The sequence below is a fragment of the Ovis canadensis genome, chromosome 10 (genome assembly GCF_042477335.2).
Source record: "Ovis canadensis isolate MfBH-ARS-UI-01 breed Bighorn chromosome 10, ARS-UI_OviCan_v2, whole genome shotgun sequence".
Classification (NCBI taxonomy): Eukaryota; Metazoa; Chordata; class Mammalia; order Artiodactyla; family Bovidae; genus Ovis; species Ovis canadensis.
In genome coordinates, this window is record NC_091254.1 from 16,615,426 (window position 1) to 16,635,885 (window position 20,460).

Sequence of the window (20,460 nt, forward strand, 5' to 3'; positions counted from 1 at the left end):
AAACACTTGTGGCTATTTTAATATAATTTAGACCTCAGGGTGAAGAAATAAAAGAGATTGATTGTGTATAATGAGTCATACCACCACAAGCACAATCCTAAACATGTATGTGTCAAATCACAGATGTGTAAAACACAAGAAGCAAGAAATAAAAGGAAGAACTGAAAGGAAAAATGGATAAGTCCACAATTAGATTTGGAGACTTCACAACTCAGTTAGCAATTGATACAACGCATGAACAGAAAATCACTAAGGGTATATAAGAAACTCAACACCACCATCAAGCCAAAGTATATATTTATAGGAGACTCCATCCAATGGTAGCAGAATTTCTTTTTATAATCACGGGACATATACCAAGACAGACCATGTCTTCTACAGAGCAAACCTCATCACATTTAAAAAAAGTGAAATCATATCAAATGTGTTTTCTCACCAAAATGGACTCAAATAAGGAAGATAACAGGAAGATCTCTGAACATCTGGAAAGTAAACAACAATAGCAAGTAACACACTTCCATATAGTTCTTGGGTCAAAGAAGATGTCTTAAAGGAAATTAAAAATATATACCAAACTTAATGAAAAAGAGAATTGTCGTTGTTGTTTGGTTGCTAAGTTGTGTCCAACTCTTTGTGACCCAGTGGACTGTAGCTTGCCAGGCTCCTCTGTCCTTCACTATCTCCCAGAGTTTGCTCCAATTTGTGCCCATTCAGTCAGCGATGTCATCTAGCCATCTCATCCTCTGTTGCCCCTTTCTCCTTTTGCGTTCAGTCCCAGCATCAGGGTCTTTTCCAGTGAGTTGGCTGTTGGCATCAGGTGGCCAAAATATTGGAACTTCAGCTTCAGCAGGAGTCTTTCCAATGAACATTCAGGGTTGATTTCCTTTAGAATGGACTGGTTTGATCTTGTAGTCCAGGGGACTCTCAAGGATCTTCTCCAGAACTATAATTTGAAATCATTGGATTCTTTGTCACTTTAGCCTTCTTTGTGATCCAGTTTTTATATCTGTACATGACTTCTGGAAAAACCATAGCTTTGACTAAACAGACCTTTGTCAGCAAGGTGATATCTCTGCTTTTTAATACACTATGTTTGTCATGTGGGCTTTCAAGGTGCCTCAGTGGTAAAGAATCTGCCTGCCAGTGCAGGAGATGCAGGAGACGTGAATTTGATCTCTGGGTTGGAAAGATCCCCTGGAGAGGGAAATAGCAACCCACTCTAGTATTCTTGCCTAAAAAACCCCATGGACTGGAGCCTGACGGGCTACGGTCCATTGCGTCACAGAGTCGGACATGACTGAGCGACTGAGTATGCATAGAGCTAGGTTTGTTATATCTTCCCTTCTGAGGAGCAAGCATCTTTTAAATTTTGCATCCTCAGTGATTCTGGAGCCCAAGAAGATAAAATCTGACACTATTTCCACTTTTACCCTTCTCTTCACCAGGAAGTGATGAGGGCAGGTGCCATAATCTTAGTTTTTTGAATGTTGAGTTTTAAACCAGCTTTTTCATTCTCTTCTTTTACCTTCATCAAGAGGCTCTTTAATTCCTCTTCAATTTCTGCTATTAGAGTGGTGTTATCTGCATACAACGTGAAAATGCAACATTAAAAATTTTGTGGGACACATCTGAAGTAGTACTGAGACAGAAATTTATAGCACTGAACACATACATTAGAAACAAGGAGAAGCCTCAAATTGGTAATTTTAGTTAACACCTTAAGAATAAAAAAAAACCAACAAAGTGAAAATTCCCTGGTGGTGCAGTGGTTAGGAAGCTGCTGAGAGTGCGAGTTCAATGCCTAGTTGGGGAAGTAAAATCCCACAAACTTTGCCGCAAGGCCAAATAAATAAAGGAGCACATAAGCTCAAAGTAAGCAGAAGGAGGGAAATAATAAATAGTAGAAATCAATTAAATTGAAAACAGAAAAGCAATAGAGTAAGTCAGTGAAACAAGGAGCTAGGTTTTTTGGAGAGATTGATAAAATTGACAAACCTTTATTACTATTAATGAGGGAAGAAAGAGAAGACACAAATTATTGATATCAGCAGTGAAGCAGAGTATCACTACAGACCCTACATCAAGAGGGTAATAGGGGAATGCTGCAAACAACTGTAAACACACAAATTTGACTAGCTAAGATGAAAAAGATGGATTCTTTGAAAAGCACGAAGTACTACAGCATACCCAAGATGAGACAGAAAATCTGAATAGTCTTCTATTAAGGAAATTGAATTACTAATTTAAAATTCCTTGAAAGAGCAAGTACAGATGATTTCACTAGAGAATTCTACCAAACATTTGAAGAAAATAGTATTATTTCTAGTCTCTTGCAGAAAATACAAGAGCAGGAAACAGTTTGTAATTTGTTTTATAAAATTTGCACAGATAGCAAAAAGAAAAACACAATAAGACAAAACAAAAAGAAACCCCCTACTTTTACATAGCAGTGTCCATCATGAGTAGAGACACACAAATCCTTTTTGTAATATACTATATAAAGTTAGAGAAAAAGAGTCACATGATCATATCAATCAGTGCTGACAAAAGCATTTGACAAAACTCAACACCTATTTCATGATAAAAACTCTCAGGAAAATAAGAACAGATGTTATAGATTGGATTGTGTTTCCCAGAAAGATGTGTTTAAATGCTAATTGACACCTTAGAATGTGACTTTATTGCAGATGTAGTCCTTTATTAGCTTCCCTGGTAGCTAAGTCAGTAAAGAATCTGCCTGCAATGCAGGAGATGTGGGTTTGATCCCTGAGTTGGGAGGATCTCCTGGAGAAGGAAATGGCCACCCATTTCAGTGTTCTTTCCTGTGAAATCCCACAGACAGAGGAGTCTGGTCGGCTCCAGTCCATGGGGTCACAAAGAGTTAGACATGACTGAGCGACTAGCACTTTGACTTTTTAATCCCATATAAGTGGTGTCCTTATAAGAAAGAAAGAGACACAGAGAACACAAGTGTGATGACAGAAGTATGGACCTAGATTAACAGTCACACCAGAAGCTAAGAGGACCAGGAAGAATTCTCTCCATAGCCTCATGGGGAGTCTGATTCTGCTCTGACAGTTTAATTTTGAGCATCCATCCTCCAGAACTATGAGAATAATTTGTTATTTTAAGTCACCCACCGTGTGACACTTTGTTATAGCAATCCTAGGAAACTAGTGCACAGGGGTACTTTAACTTGATAACATGAGTCTACAAAAAAGTCTTAGAGCTATCAATACTATTGTATTTAATGGTGAAAAATTGAATGATTTTCCCTTCTGATTTCATGCAAAGTAGGGACATTCCCTCTTATACTCTTAATCAACTAGAAGTTCTAGCCAGAGCAGTGAGGCCACAGATGAAATAGAATACATATGGATCAGAAAGGAAGAAATAAAATTGTCCATTTTTGGAGATAACATTATTTACACAAAGTTCAAGAAATATCTTGAACTGAGTTCAGCAAGATTACAGTATTCAAGATAAAAATCAGTGTTTTTTGCAAGAGGAAAAGTTTTAGAGCTCGGCTGTACAACTGTGGGTATACAGTTGATAGTAGTGTACTATACACTTAAATATTCTGAGAGTTGTTCAGTCACTCAGTTGTGTCCACCTCTTTTCGACCCCATGGACTTCAGGCCTCCAGGCTTCCCTGTCCTTCACCATCTTCTGAAGTTTGCTCAAACTCATGTCCATTGAGTCAGTGATGCTATCAAACTATCTCATCCTCTGTTGCCCCCTTCTCCTCCTGCCTTCAATCTTTCCCCAAATCAGGGATCTTTTCCAATGAGTCAGCTCTTCATGTCAGGTGACCAAATTATTGGAGCTTTAGCTTCAGCATCAGTCCTTCCAATGAATATTCAGGACTGATTCCCTTTACGATTGACTGCTTTGATCTCCGTGCAGTCCAAGGGACTCTCAAGAGTCTTCTCCAACACCACATTTCAAAAGCATCAATCTTTAGTGCTCAGCTTCCTTTATGGTTCAACTCTCTGATCCATATGTGACTACTGGAAAGACCTTCGCTGTGACTGTGTGAAGCTTTGTAAGCAAAGTAATGTGTCTGCTTTTTAATACAATGTCTACGTATGACATAGCTTTTTTTTCAAGGAGTAATTTTTTTTTTATAATTTCATGACTGTAGTTACCATACGTGGTGATTTTGGAGCCCAAGAAAAGAAAAAGTCTTTCACTGTTTCCCCATCTATTTGCCATGAAGTGATGGGATCAGATAGATGCCTTGATCTTATTTTTTGAATGTTGAGTATTAAGCTAGCTTTTTCACTCTCCTCTTTTCCTCTCCTCCTTTTTCACTCCACCTCAAAAAAAAAAAAAAACCCACAAAAAACTCTATTGTAAATTTAACAAATTATGTATAGGATTTATATGCTGAAAACTACAAATTTATGATGAAGAAAATCGAAGAAGGTCTAAATAAATGAAGAGATATCCTGTGTTCAAGAATGAGAAGACCCAGCCCTATTTGCTTGATTTTTGGGTTATTAGCAGAATTCAGTTCCCACAGTCCTGGGACTGGCATCCATGTTTCCTTGCTAGCTGTCAGTTTATACTTATCTCAATCTTTTAGATTCCACCAGCATTCCTTGGTGCATAGCCCCTTCCTCCATCTTTATAGCCTCTGAAGGCAGGTTGAGTCCATCTCAAGCTGTGAATCTCTTTTTCCGTATCATCTCTCTAACCCAGCTGGGGAAGGGTCTCAGCTTCTGGATAATCTAGTTTCTCTATTTTAAAGTCATACGATAGTAATCATAACTGTAATTAACTTTCCATTTCCTGTGCAAGGCAGTGCCTTCCTAGCTTCTGGTGTTAGGACGTGACCGTCTTAGTGGGACGGGAGTGAGGTTACTCCGCCTGCCACGTGTGCACCCTGTGGTGGCTGCCTCCCTTGTAGCGGTCTGTCAGTGCCCGTGGCATTGCTCAGTCATTCCTTCATGTGCCTGGTCAGCACCAAAATCTGGTGATGTGCAAGTCTCTTACATAAAGTAGTGTTTGCATATAATCTATATGCGTTCTCCTGTATACCTTAAATCATCTCTAGATTACTTACAATACACAATACAATGTAAATTAGGCTAGGCAAATTGGTGTTAATACAACAGAAAGGCTATGTAAATAGTTGCTGGTATGTGGCAGGTTCATCCTTTGCCTTTTGGAACTTTTTGGAATTTTTGTTTTTTCAAATGTTCTCGTTCTGCAATATGTTGAACTGGTGGATATCAAGTGCTGACTGTATATGGGTTTTACACAAGGTCCTTCTTACGTGTTTCTTACAAGGTCCTGATCCAGCCACTTGTGCTCGGCATAGGCCTTGCCTTTCGTATTTAATGGTTTTGGATGTGTTCCCTCTGGCTTAGTGACTTCTGTTTCTTTCTGTCACTGATTCTGTTAAGACTCAAGGCAGACATCAGCCTGTTTGGCCCCTGGAGAGGTCGATGCTGCTGCACCTTCAGTTCCTTTGTTGCCATGATTATAGTGCTACTTATATTATGGGAATAATTTTGCTTGACATTTGTTTTAGCCAGTAGTCTGTGAATTTTCTCAAGGGCAGAGAGCATGTTTTTTTCAGCTTTGTATTTCTCATTCATCTAGTCCCATCACTTCATGGCAAATAGATGTGGAAACAGTGGAAACAGTGTCAGACTTTAGGTTTTTGGGCTCCAAAATCACTGCAGACGGTGATTGCATTAAAAGACCCTTACTCTTTGGAAGGAAGTTTATGACCAATATGACCAACCTAGACAGCATATTAAAAAGCAGAGACTTCAGTTTGTCCACAGAGATCTGTCTAGTCAAGGCTATGGTTTTTACAGTGGTCAAGTACAGATGTGAGAGTTGGACTTCAAAGAAAGCTAAGCGCTGAAGAATTGATGCTTTTGAACTGTGGTATTGGAGAAGACCTTTTGAGTCCCTTGGACTGCAAGGAGGTCCAACCAGTCCATCCTAGGGGAGATCAGTCCTGGGTGTTCATTGGAAGGACTGATGTTGAAGCTGAAACTCTGGCCACCTGATGCGAAGAGTTGACTCATTGGAAAAGACCCTGATGCTAGGAAAGATTGAGGGCAGGAGGAGAAGGAGACGATACAGGACGAGATGGTTGGATGGCATCATGGACTCAATGGATGTGGGTTTGGGTGGACTCTGGGAGTTGGTGATGGACAGGGAGGTGCTGGGATCCAGCCCCGGTGGATCCAGGGTAATTTGAAGCGGGCCTGGCATGGCGAAGAAAAACTTATTTATTTAGAAATATAAAAGAAAGATTAGGAAAGAATAGTGTAGTAGGAAAATTTAGTGGGGAAAAGAGGCTGAATAACTTGGTTTATGTGGAGAACTAATAAAATCTCAGGACAAGAGATTTGCACCATCTATGTTAGGCCACCGGCGTCCATTTGAATAGCGGAGATTGCCCCGCCTTGGGCTCCCTCTCTCATGGATCTTAGAAGCCGGGGCAAGTAAGTAAACATGGTGAGCCTCTACGCCCCAGATGGGAATTCAGCCAGAAAATAGAGTAAGAAAAGAATACACGGGGGAAACCAGTCTTTCCAATGACTGGCCCATCCTCTTTTGTCTGGAAAGGCCTTATATACTTTTGATTGTACATAGGGATCAATGGATAATACAAAATTATGCAGCATCAGAAGCCCTGACTCTTATCGAGACCAGGCTTTCTCTCTGTATACCTAGTTGTATATACAAGTTTTAGGTGATTTACATCATCTTCTGGCCTGAAGGCCAATTAACATTTTACGGCCCTTTTCTGATAAGGGTTTGTCAACCAGAAGACTTATTTGCCTTAAAAGTGTTGTTCTTCCCAAAATCTGGGAAAGCACTAAATAAAGAAAAAAAGCACTAAATAAAGTTACATTCTTACATAGCAAGGATACAACATTTTATAACGAGTAAAAGGAGTACAGTGATTTATAACAAAGAGAAAAGTAATTAACTCAAAAGTCTAGTGTTGCTAACATCAGAACTACTATATTCCTATTTCTGCATCCCAATTACATTGATTAATATCCTCCCAGGTGCCTAAAAGATAAAGGATATGGAGGCCTGGTGGCAAACATTAACTCAACAAACTCTTCACCAAACTAATTCTTAACTCTAAAAGGCTGTATATCTTTAAGATGTTTTGAGCTTCGTGCCTCTCACAGTTGGGGGCTGTAAACAATGAGCTGTAAAGCAAACGGGTCAGATCAGATAAGTTAGAAAGCATTCAAAGGGGTTTCAAGCCAATACTTTTTTTTTTATATGCAGGAGACTGTTAACTGGAGCTCTGAATTAACTCTTTCGGGGATAGCCCCCGTTATGTCAGAAGAGTATAGTGTAGCAGACAGTAAACAGACAGATTTTGGTTTTGGGGTAGATGCTCAGACAGAGGACCCCTTGAGACCTGACTCGCCTTGCCCGTCAGGCCTCTCCGCATGACCTTGTCATGGGTGGGATCTCCTGTGCTGGCTCCCGGCAGGGAGGCCTGGTGTGCTGGAGTCCATGGGGTCGCAAAGAGTCGGACACGACTGAGCGACTGAACTGAACTGAGTGCAGTGTCAAGCACGCAGTGAGCCCCTACTAACAGCTGACTGACTTGATTAACGAACAGTTGTTTTAGTAGTGGCGAAACATCAACCTTCGAGCAGCAGTCAAGTCCTAAAGTGTGATGTAGGACAGGGACTCAGGTTCCTCATCCTTGGTTCAGGATGGACAACAACTAGTTCTGGGGTCCGGATTGATGTTTCTGTCACGAAGGCTGAGACAGGTTCAGTGATGCTGCATGGAGTGTGTCATCACTTGGTGCCTTTTTCTACATGTGTGAAGTTAAGGACAGGAGCCTGGGCATTGGCAGACCTAGATGCTGTTTCAAGCGACCTTAGCTTCTCTTACAGTGTCCTGTTACTTATACAGTTGCCCCTTGAACAGGATAGATTTGAACCACACGAGTCCACTTACAAGTGGATTTTTTTCCATTGTGAATACTATTATACTGCACAATCTGAGGTTGCTTGAATTTGCAGATATGGAGGAACCCCAGATATGGATATAGAGAGCTGACTGTAGTCATACACTGATTTTTGACTAAGTGGGGGGTCAATGACCTTAAGCTGTGTTGTTCAAGGATCAACTCTGTATAAAAGTGGGAGGTTCTTCAGCTTCGTTCTAAAACCATTTGAGTGCTTAGTCTGTGCCAGATGATTTAAACACAGATAAGAAAATGGTCCCTGTCTGGTAGGTTTATTCCACCTCTGACAATCCGTGATATGTTTGTCTTTTTCTTCTTTAGAGCACGCTTGGAAAGAGAGGTAATAACTTTTGTCTGTAGGAAACAGATAGTGCTTTCCTTTGGCCAGGAAGTAAATTTGAGACCCGATTACCATTTTTGCTTTTTGAGGTGACTGTATTTGTTTCATAAAGCCAAAAATACACCAGAAAGCACTTTGCACTTTTGATGTCATCCTCTCTCTGGAAGCAGTAACAGTTTCAAAGCCTAAGCTTCTTTGAACATTTAAAGGTGGTTTGAACATTTAATCCAAGACCAGCTGCTCCTCTCCCTCCTCTTTTTTTTTTTCTTCTTGTTAGTATTTCACCTCTTTTTTTTCTTCTGCATTGAGACCCTTTTAGGAAGTGCTAAATGGTAATACACTTAGAATTCTTGAAGCAATTAAAAGAGAAGAGTTTGGTATTTCCTGTCATATAATTTTAAGAAGTAGCTTTTGTGTTAAATTAGTGCTTAGCATGTTGCTTTTTGCTGTTTTAAAGCAATTTTTTTTTCCATTACAAATGTCATACTAATCTCTGTCATTTCTATTCATGAATAAAAGACACTTGCACAGAGCTTCTTCGTCCATGAGTGCAAGTTTTAGTTAAACCACATGGTGCCCTATGACACTGTGCTGACAGGCACAGAATATAGAGCACAGATTTTGTTTCCTGAAGATTGATCGTTTATAGATCAGTTGATAATTTTTTTCCCAGGTTGCTTCTTACATTGATGATGAGAAATTTTTCACTTCTGTAGAAAGCTATGGATTTTAATAAACCTCTGTCAGGACTGCAGACCTACCTACTCGATATCACTTTCTTATCTTGAACATCTTTTCCAGGATAGATAGGAAGTGATATTTGGCCCTATTCTTAAAAATAACATCGCTGAAAATTGTAGGGGTGAGGGCAAAGCTTTTGGGACGATGAGTTTGTGAATGATAACTTCTTAATACAATAAGAAGTTCTTATTGTAAGAACTTGCAAATTTTTAAGAAAAACAAGAAACCTTTTTATGCATTTATTTTGTTTTAAACCATTACATATTCAGTAATTGCATTCACCGGCTTTCATTTTATGTTTAAATATTAGTGCTTCTTTTGTTATCAAGAATCTTTGCTTGCACTCCCTGCATCCTGTCTGACTTGCCTTGTTTTTGATATGTTTTACAAAATGTAAAGTGTAGTCTGGCTTTCAGAAGGCTGTTGCCAGCCTCCCTGATTTTATTGTCATTGATAAATTAATTCCCACCATGAGTTAAAGGCTTATCATGTAAAGTAACAGGGTATAGTGCTTCTTTATATTCAGCTTTTATAGAGAATTAGTTCATGCATAATACTTTGGCCACCTGATTCGAGGAACCAACACATTTGAAAAGACCCTGATGGTGGGAAAGATTGAAGGTGGGAGGAGAAGGGGATGACAGAGGATGAGATGGTTGGATGGCATCACTGATGCAGTGGGCATGAGTTTGAGCAAACTCCGGGAGCTGCAGTCCATGGGGTCGCAAAGAGCTGGACACGACTGAGTGACTGAACTGAACTGAATATGCATGAGTGGGTGTAATTTTTACTGTAATGACTCATATTCTGCTTTGTAGAAGACAGTTATTTAGTTTGTCCAGAAATAGTTGATTTGAGAACTTCTGTGGATCCCAGTATTCTATAATGATATAGTTGTTATATTAGTAATGATACATTTTTGAAATAGCTCTGTTCTATTAATATTATTTATTAGTCAGACTTGATTTACCTGGATTGATATGCTTCCTAAATTTTATAGTGGGCTCCAACATGAACATACTGTGTGCATGCGTGTTTGTGTGCTAAGTCGCTTCATTTGTGTCCGACTCTGTGTGACCTTACGGACTATAGCCCTCAGGCTTCTCTGTCCATGGGATTTTCTAGGCAAGCATGCTGGAGTGGGTTGCCATACCCTCCTCCAGAGGATCTTCCTGACTCAGGGATCAAACCCGTGTCTCTTACATCTCCTGCATTGGCAGCTGGGTTCTTTACCGCTGGCAGCACGTGGGAATTATGTACAATAGTATCTTATTTTTCCATTAGTATAATTTTAAAGTATTTGTATATTTTGCTATAAGGCATATTAGGAATAGTAAGTTTATTTTCCATGATGATTGAAAGTGATAGCAGTATGAATGATCTTAAAAAATTTATATTAGCTTTAGAATATTTTTTATGGGTATACTTTTGAAAACGGAGATTGTTGAAACTTCACCAAGTTTTACTGTGAAGTACTAAGTCAGGAGGGCCTGATGAGCGGAGTCTGTCCACATATCTTAGTGCCAGCTCTCAAAAAACCCTCTAATTACTTCTTGTGTGTTTGATTTCAAGCTTCCCTGCTACAAGTGAAATTAGAAAAGTACAGAATAGGATGTCATCAAGGAGTTAAGTGGGATGTTATAGGTGTTTGCATGAAATGTGAAAGTAGATTTGAAAGGACTATAGGTAATTTGTTAAGTGCATTCTTGAATTATTCTTATGGATAAGAGATGAGTAAAATAGTTTGAGAAGAGTCTGTCAATCTAAATGGCAGATCTTTTTTGGGTGGTGATTAAAATCAAACTGGTTTTAGAAAAGGCAGAGGAACCAGAGATCAAATTGCCAACATCTGCTGGATCATTGAAAAAGCAAGAGAGTTCCAGAAAAACATCTTATTTCTGCATTATTGACCATGCCAAAGCCTTTGACTATGTCGATCACAACAAACTGTGGAAAATTCTGAAAGAGATGGGAATACCAGACTACCTTACCTGCCTCCTGTGAAAACTGTATGCAGGTCAAGAAGCAGCAGTTAGAACCAGGCATGGAACAGTAGACTGGGTCCACATAGGGAAAGGAATACATCAAGGCTGTATATTGTCACCTTGATTATTTAATTTCTATGCAGAGTACATCATGAGAAACGCTGGGCTGGATGAAGCACAAGATGGAACCGGGATTGCCGGGAGAAATATCAGTAACCTCAGGTATGCAGATGACACCACCCTTATGGTAGAAAGTGAAGATCTAAAGAGCCTCTTGGTGAAAGTGAAAGAGGAGAGTGAAAAAGTTGACTTAAAGCTCAACATTCAGAAAACTAAGATTATGGCATGCGGTTCCATCACTTCATGGCAAATAGATGTGGAAACAGTGTCAGACTTTATTTTTTGGGCTCCAAAATCTCTGCAGATGGTGACTGCAGCCATGAAATAAAAATATGCTTACTCCTTGGAAGGAAAGTTCTGACCAACCAAGATAGCATATTAAAAAGCAGAGACATTACTTTGCCAACAAAGGTCCGTCTAGTCAAGGCTATGGTTTTTCCAGTGGTCATGTATGGATGTGAGAGTTGGACTATAAAGAAATCTGAGCACCGAAGAATTGATGCTTTTGAACTGTGGTGTTGGAGAAGACTCTTGAGAGTCCCTTGGACTGCAAGGAGATCCAACCAGTCCATCTGAAAGGAGATCAGTTCTGAGTGTTCTTTGGAAGGACTGATGCTGAAGCTGAACTTCCAATACTTTGGCCACCTAATGCGAAGAGCTGACTCATTGGAAACACCCTGATGCTGGGAAATATTGAGGGCAGGAGGAGAAGGGGATGGCAGAGGATGAGATGGTTCGATGGCATCACCGACTCAATGGACATGAGCTGGGGTAAACTCTGGGAGATGGTGATGGACAGGGAGGCCTGGCATGCTGCAGTCCATGGGGTCACAAAGAGTTGGACCCCACTGAGTAACTGAACTGAACTAATATCAGAAACTAAATATTTGTAGGTGATTAAGTTATGTTCACCTTAATGTTGTATATGCAAATGAAGAAAATGGAATTTTTAAAGTAATATTTTTATTTTTCATGCAAATATGTTGGTGTTTATTCTTACTTTCTAAGGAATGTACTATTTTGTGTTAAGTAAGATATAATGGCATTATATCTTGGTATGTGACTTAAATTTTTTTATTCTTAATAACATCCTGCTTCTGATTATGATTATTAACATTCCATTTTTCGAAGACTACTGCCCCACACATGCATAAAATCAGACATACGAACATTTATGCAAGCACATATATTCAAAGAAATATAAATATATTTCATATTATATCTTTTTCTTTCCCCTACTGTTTAGAAGATAAATTGTTACCATTATTTTATTTATTGTGCTAGGTTTTCCAGATCACTGCTGATTTTCCTATGGTACTTTTACTATAGTAGGTGTGAGCTGTTGTCTGTTGGCAGAGTTATCCTAGTTACATACATGTTGTTCTTTAGTTGCTAAGAGAAGGTGAAAGTGAAGTCGCTCATTCCTGTCAGACTCTTTGCAACCCCATGGACCATAGGCTCCTCTGTCCAAGGGATTTTCTAGACCAGAATACTGTAGTAGGTGGCCATTTCGTTCTCCAGGGAATCCTCCTGACCCAGGGATCAAACCCACATCTCCTGCATTACCAAGTGGATTCTTTACCACTGAGCCACCAGTGGAAATCCCAATTACATACATACTTATTATATTAATGGGTTTACAGAATGGAGGTGGTTGTGTCAAGATGGAAATACTTATTTGAAAATAACGATAAAGCTTTTAAAAAAAATGCAGTTGAAGTTGGAAATTTTGAGAAATTGTTAACATGTATAAGGATGTATTTTAGTGATTTGGAAAATTCTCATAGAACATGCTTTTTACAGTATTTTGACTACTTTTTTCAGTAGTCTTTATCTTTATGTAGACCAGAGTTCTCTCTCTTCAAATATTGCTACCTTGCCCAGTGTCTGCTTTTCAGAAAAGTCCAGACTGGGGCTTGCCCAGTGGTGAGCTAGTGAATGTTTAACCGCCAGCTCTCTGGTTGAGGTGGTGCTCTGACCAGCAGCGTCAGCTGCTTCTGTCGTGTCAGTACTTCCAACATGGCAGGTTTAAACTGCTCATGTGATGTCAATGGACATGGGGCATGGACGTGCTGGGCATACGAAGCTCTCACAAAGCCAGATGCAGGCTGGGCTCCGCCTCCCACTGGCTGTCCCACCATTGCTGCTGCTTTCACAACTGAGGTTGTGAATCATGAATACCTTTATATACAGTGTTATTCTTTTGTTGTATTTATGACTAGATTATCACAAGTGCAGAATATTTGTGAGTATATATCATTATCATGATAAAACTCAAATACTGACTTAATATATGACTGTTGGTTTTTCTGTTTTTCAGTTGGGTGGAAAGCTTTGGACGTGAGGGGCTTGGATTATTACTGGACATCTTGGAAAAGCTGATTAGTGGCAAAATGTAAGTATTGCTAATCATTATTTCCAGTTAAGCTACATTTGCATGTCCAATGATGACTCCAACACTGATATCTTTCATGCAGACAAGAAACAATTGTGAAGAAGAATCAGCACAAAGTCATACAGTGTCTGAAGGCCTTGATGAATACCCAGGTATGCACATAGGTAGCTGTATTGTTCTTTATTAGTTCTTACAGAAATTCTTATGAAGTAGTTATGTAATACAGAATTTACACCAAAGTGATGTACTGCTTTGGTAAGGTGTTCAGTATATAATGGAAAACTATTGAATTGTGTTGTTCTGGTTTTGTGTCAAATGAACTGTGTATCAACAGGAGATACTTGGGGATGAATAGACCCTCTTCTGCTGCTTCATTCTTCGTACACAGATTAATTCTCTTTTCCCCCTGTCCTTCCCCCCTACCTCAGTACCTCGCTCTCTGTCTGCGTTTTGGTTCTCCTTTCTTCTTCCCTTCCTTCTTTTGTAATTTTCAAAAGTTTAGCATGAATCAGCTTGGAAGTCATACATGATTATTAAATATGATCTTCAGTAATACTTATTACCAAAGAATTAAGTTGGAAAAACTTAGTTTTTATAGTCTAGGAATTTAAATCTTTAATGAAATTAATGTGAACCGATATGAACAGATCCCAGAGGTGGAGCAATGATAATGCAAATGCAGCAAATGCTTGAACAGTGCATGTTTGAACTTCGCTGATCCACATACATGAGGATTTTTAAAATAAATACATATTTGTACTGTAAGAGTATTTTCTCCTCCTTATGGTTTTTTTCAGTAACATTTTCTTTTCTCTGCCTTATTTTAAAAATATAGTATATAATGCATTTGACATATAAAATATGTTAATTGACTGTTTATGTTATTGGTAAGGAGTCAAGAGTAAGCTAAGTAAATAAGCTTTTGGGGAATCAAATATTATACTCAGATTTTTGACTGCCTGAGGAGTTGGTGCCCGTAGTCCCTGTGATGTGCAAGAGTCAGCTGTAATATTGAAACCAAATATAATATGGCGAATCTGCAGTTTGAATATTTAAGGAGCATACATTAGAAGAGAGAAATGGTTTTGCCCTGTACTGAAGTTCGGTTTCTCTAACAGTGTTTCCATTCTTTCGTACTGTTAATTGCAGAAGTTAGCTCTGTTCCAGGATGTGTCTCTAGCTCTAACATATAAATACATCTACCTCCTGATCATGTGCAAAAATGATAGGTGTTTTCATTCATTAGACAGTGGGAGAGGAAATTTTACCTATGGTAGATGATGATGTGTGTTTTATAGCAAAACTGTATACTTCTGATAATTTTTAAAAATTCATTTAAAAAATAAATCCTTAGAGAACTTCATACTTAACTACTTGTTTTTTTTTTTTTAAATTTTAGTTTTTTATTTTTTAAATTTTAAAATCTTTAATTCTTACATGCATTCTCAAACATGAACCCCCCTCCCACCTCCCTCCCCATAACAACTTTCTGGGTCATCCCCATGCACCAGCCCCAAGCATGCTGCATCCTGCGTCAGACATAGACTGGCGATTCAATTCACATGATAGTATACATGTTAGAACTACTTGTTAAATTATTAACATTTACTTTTCTATTGATTAAATGCAGCAAATAGTTATATTTTCTAATTATTTATCTTACTGGACTATTTATGAATTTTTCATCATTTTCTGAAGCCTAAATTTCTGTTTTTAGCCAATGAAATATTTTTAACCTCCATGCTTTCTCTTATCAGATATAATTTCAGGGAAAATTTCTGTTATATAAATCACAACCCGTTTCTATATGGGACTTATTGTTCTGTGAGAGTTTGATTTTAGATATATTATGTAGCTTTTGTAGAATATGTGTTAAGAGTGAATGAGTAAAGGAATCAAACTATTAATAAGGAGTTTCCCAACTGAGTTTGTAATACTTGCTGTGGTGGCAGTGGGGGTGGGGAGTGGGACCTCCTAAAGTAGAAGTATGAATTGGGAATTTCAGTGGTGAAGGCTGAGTAGAAAAAACTCAGGAATGTTTTTTAAAAACCAAAGGAGTATTTGAATCATAATTTGAATTTGAGAAGAATGTCATGGTTAAAGTGAGGGGTTGTATAGGAGATAATATTCTTACTTGGTTTGAACTTGAATTTGAAACATAAAGTTTACTCTCAAAATCATCCCATTTATATTAATATCATGTGTTGTCTTGCTGATGACAAAATATCATTCTGATCAGAATACATATATTCCTGCAGTAGTTTCTACATGGTATCAGCCCAAATCACCCTTCAGCTTCTGCCCATTTATGAACCAAGTGTTACTGTCTAGGCCTGCACTGTGGAATGCCGTTATCACGTGTGGCTCCTGAGCCCTTGAGATGTGACCACTCTGAACTGATATGTGCTCTGAGTGTGGAATACACTTTGGAGTTTGAATACTTAAGAGAAAAGAAAAAGTGAAAATAGCTCATCAGTAAATGTTTTGTCCTGATTACGTGTTGAAATGATGACCTTTTGGATGTATTGAAACGCTTCTATGAAAATGAGGGTTACTTTTCGCTGGGCATTTTACGTAGTGCCTGGGGTTCACACTGTAATCCTCTGGGACAGTGCACTGTGGTCCTGTACCGGGTCCTGTACCAGGACCACAGAGCAGATTTAACTTTGGTCAACACATGATATTAATATAAACGGGATGATTTTGAATGTAAACAATGTTTGTTTGCTACTGCTAGGCTGTCACATCCTACTGGAAGATATGGAGTTATGTTAATGACTCAGTATTTTGATTTAAAGATGTATGCCTCTCTTAGGGCCCACTTACAATCTGTGGGAGATAAGTGTCACATAACAGAGGATGAATGAAAGCAATACAACAGTACTGTTAATTCACCATACATCCCAGAGGATCCTTTTAAAGAGTGAGGAATTAGTTGAATAGAATTACTCTAAAAAGGACCTTAATCCCAGTTAAACTCAAGATTAGCATTAGATATCAATATCAAAGTTAAATCTGCTCCTGGTTAAATCTGCTCCAGGAGCACTAGAGCTGCTCCTCCCAGCCTTCCTTCCCCCAGGAGAGTTCCTCCTGTGCATTTTGTGTGTGCCTGTTGGGGAATCTCAGTATTCCTCACTGCTTTTCCCTTTCTCTAGTTGCTGAAAATTACCTGTGAGCAGTCATCTGTATTTGATTGATTTTCTTAGTTTTTAATGTAAAGGGATTTTTTAATGTAAAGTTTTTAATGTAAAGTTTACATTAAAATGTAAACTTTAATGTAAAGTTTTTAATGTAATGTAATGTAGTTGTATGAATTTTTTTAGAATGTTATACATTATTTATGTTTTCTCACTTTACTACATGTACAAGTATAGTTTCTTATAAACATTCTTTTAATAACTGCATTTTCTTCAAGGCAGTATTATTTTTTAACTAACCACTAAAATTTAACCCTTTTTTCCCATAATGTTGTAGTATGGCTTGGAAAGAATTATGAGTGAAGAGAGGAGTCTTTCTTTGCTCGCCAGAGCCATTGATCCTGAGCAGCCTGGCATGATGATGGATGTGGTTAAGCTCCTTTCTGCAGTGTGCATTGTAGGGGAGGAAAGCATGTAAGTCTCAACTTGTTTCTCTCATTACACAGTAATTTAATACAGTTTGATTCAATAATGTTTTCATTATTCTATTTTAGTCTAGAATTTATTTTAAATAAATGAAGTATACTTAAGTAGCTTATTCAGATTCATATTGGCTGAACAGAAATGAAAATTTTTCTTCTCTTAATTGATATAGTAGTTATGGACTGACATGTTTCTATGAAAAATGGATTTCTTTATTATTTTTAAACAGTTTTGAACTCAGACCTTCAGTAAACAGTCTAAATGAAGACTTTGAAAAATATACAGATTGGTTCTGTTTCTTATGATGTTTTTCAGATAGAAGTATAAGTGAATAATTGATACTATAATGGTCGAGGGTAGAATGTGTTGACCATAAAGTGTATCGTAAAGTTTGAACTTTAAAGACATTATCTACAATTTCTAAAGCTGTAGCTAAAAAGCCATTACATGTATTGAAAGATAAACCTTTTGTCTTTTTAAGAAAGATTAGTGTTCTTATTACAAGAGAGCATTTAAAAATTACTTAAAATGCCTTTTATATATGGTAAAGATATTCAAACTGAACAATTAACAGAGCAAACAGAAACAGCTTTCCCATCTCTAAGTGTGGGCAGTGCCCTGTGAGTGAAACCCCCAGCACGCATTGGAGACTTGTCCATGTGGGTCCTGTGGGTCCGCTGACTGAAGCCCCGCTCAGCTGGACTTCCCTGGGGAGGCAGCAGGCACCACTTGGCCGGCGCCCCTCCCTGGATGAGGCCGAGTCTGCTGCAGTCCCAGCTGCAAAGCCACGAGTGCAGCTTTAGCACTTTCCCATTTTAAGAAGGCCACCCAAGGATGAATTTAATGTAGAAGCATGGCATGCCTCCTCTGCCCCCCTCGCCTCTCTTTCCCTCTGCCCCCTACGTCTTCTTCTTCTTCCCCCTCCTCCCCGGTGTCCTGTGCCTTCTCTTTTCCCTTTCTCCTTCCCTTCTTGTCCTTCTCTTCCTTTATCCTCTTTCTCCTTTTCCTCCTTCCTCTTCTACTATTTTTCCTTCACTTCCATATTACTTATATTATTTCTTGATTTCAGATAGATTATTTAAATGATGTTAAGAACTGTTAGGACTAAACTGTCTATGTCCACAAACTGAGATTTTACAGTATACCGGGTACTGTTAGCATAAGTATTCTTTAAAGAAATAGCAAGTATATTTCTTACATAACCATCATTCTTTATATTTGACTGTAGTTACTTACTACTGTATGTGTTTGGCCACCAGAACTTCATTTACGTACGCTCAAGGCACAGTACGGTTGTAGTGGTTAAAAGCAGTCTGGACCCACATCCTTGCTCTAGCACTGTACCATTTAGTAGATATGAGACCTTAGACAAATTGTTTAACCCTTCTCTGCTTCAGTTTCCTAACTTACAGTATAGATTAGCAATAATACCTACTTTGGGGAAAGTACCTGATATGTAGTAAGCACTATATAAATGTTTGATAAATAAATATAGGGTTATTATGAGGAATAAATGAATATGTAACATGGTTTGGGCTTGAAATGTGCTATGTAATCACTAAGACACTTTTAAATGTTACCGCTTGTCTAGAAGTAGTGACTGGAGCGTAGTAGGTTAAGCTACTAATTTTGAGTTACTTGGGTTATTTGCTATTTGCAGTTTAATTTGTAATTTTCCAATAGCCTTGAAGAAGTCTTAGAAGCTTTAACATCAGCTGGAGAAGAAAGAAGAATTGACAGATTTTCTTCTATTGTGGAAGGTCTTCGGCAAAATTCAGTTCAGTTGCAAGTAGGTTTCATGTTTATCATTCATATGTTTTGTAAATGTTTACTGACTGATATTTAATAATAACATGTGAAGCTGTTCAGATCAGTTCAGTTCAGTCACTCAGTCGTGTCCGACTCTTTGTGATCCCATGAATCACAGCACTCCAGACCTCCCTGTCCATCACCAACTCTCAGAGTTCACTCAGACTCATGTCCATCAAGTTGGTGATGCCATCCAGCCATCTCATCCTCTCTTGTCCCCTTCTCCTCCTGCCCTCAATCCCTCCCAGCATCAGGGTCTTTTCCAGTGAGTCGACTCTTCGTATGAGGTGGCCAAAGTATTAGAGATTCAGCTTCAGCATCAGTCCTCCTATCTGAAAAATTGAGAGTTTTCATGAGTAAAGAGACCGAAGTATACATAGAGATTTTCAAATATTTTATTTTAAGTGCTCCCAAAACATCATGTTAGATTGAAACATTATAGTATCCAAGTTACCTACTTAATATTCATTTAATTTCTCTCTTTCTTGACACAATAATTTTATTGCTATAATTTTTGTTTTAGCCATTGCTAACCAAACATGGGTATCTTTAAGGAATTATTGTAGCCTGATTTCTATCTTCAAATTTTTAAAAATCTAATTGGTGTGGTTGGGACCTGGCTATAGAGAACTTTTAAAGATCCTCAGATGATTCTAATGTATAGTAAAATTTGGAAACTGAGGTTGCCAGTAGATATGAAGTAAGTCTGTTTTACACTTAGTAGACATTATAGTTTCAAATTTTATTTTAAAACTGTATACCTTAGCCATTTAATTTTTCTCAACTTGGTAGGAATAGAAGAGCCAGATCTTAGTGTTAAATTAATAAAAATGGGCATGGTATTTGATGACAAATCAGAAAATGTTCAGTTAGTTCAATCGCATGGTTGTGTCTGACTCTTGCCAGCACGCCAGGTTTCCCTGTCCATCACCAACTCACTGAGCTTGCTCAAACTCATGTCCGTCGAGTTGGTGATGCCATCCAACGATCTCATCCTCTGTTGCCTCCTTTTCTTCCAATATTCAACCTTTCCCAGCATCAGGGTTTTTTCAAATGAGTCAGCTCTTCATATCAGGTGGCCAAAGGATTGGAGCTTCAGCTTCAGCATCAGTCCTTCCAATGAATATTCAGGACTGATTTCCTTTTGGATGGACTGGTTGGATCTCTTTGCAGTCCAAGGGACTCTCAAGAGTCTTCTCCAACACCACAGTTCAAAAGCATCAATTCTCTTGTTCTCAGCTTTCTTTATGGTCCAACTCTTGCATCCATACATGACTACTGGAAAAACCTTAGCTTTGACTAGATAAACCTTTGTTGGCAAAGTAATGTCTCTGCTTTTTAATATGCTAACTAGGTTGGTCATAGCTTTTCTTCCAGGGAGCAAACGTCTTTTGATTTCATGACTACAGTCACCATTGGCAGTCACTTTGGAGCTCAGGAAAGTAAAGTCTGTCATTATTTCCATTGTTCCCCAT

The 20,460-nt window shown here is 38.4% G+C and overlaps 1 protein-coding gene across 3 annotated transcripts in view; it reads left to right on the forward strand.

The window, feature by feature from the left end:
* Positions 1-20,460, forward strand: part of DIAPH3 (diaphanous related formin 3) — a 562,554-nt gene that overhangs the window by 155,862 nt on the left and 386,232 nt on the right. For all 3 annotated transcript variants that reach the window (XM_069602158.1, XM_069602160.1, XM_069602159.1), the window contains 4 exons: positions 13,482-13,556; positions 13,639-13,708; positions 17,031-17,167; positions 18,860-18,965. In XM_069602158.1, the coding sequence (XP_069458259.1) occupies positions 13,482-13,556; positions 13,639-13,708; positions 17,031-17,167; positions 18,860-18,965 (388 nt within the window). The remainder of the gene's footprint in view (positions 1-13,481; positions 13,557-13,638; positions 13,709-17,030; positions 17,168-18,859; positions 18,966-20,460) is intronic.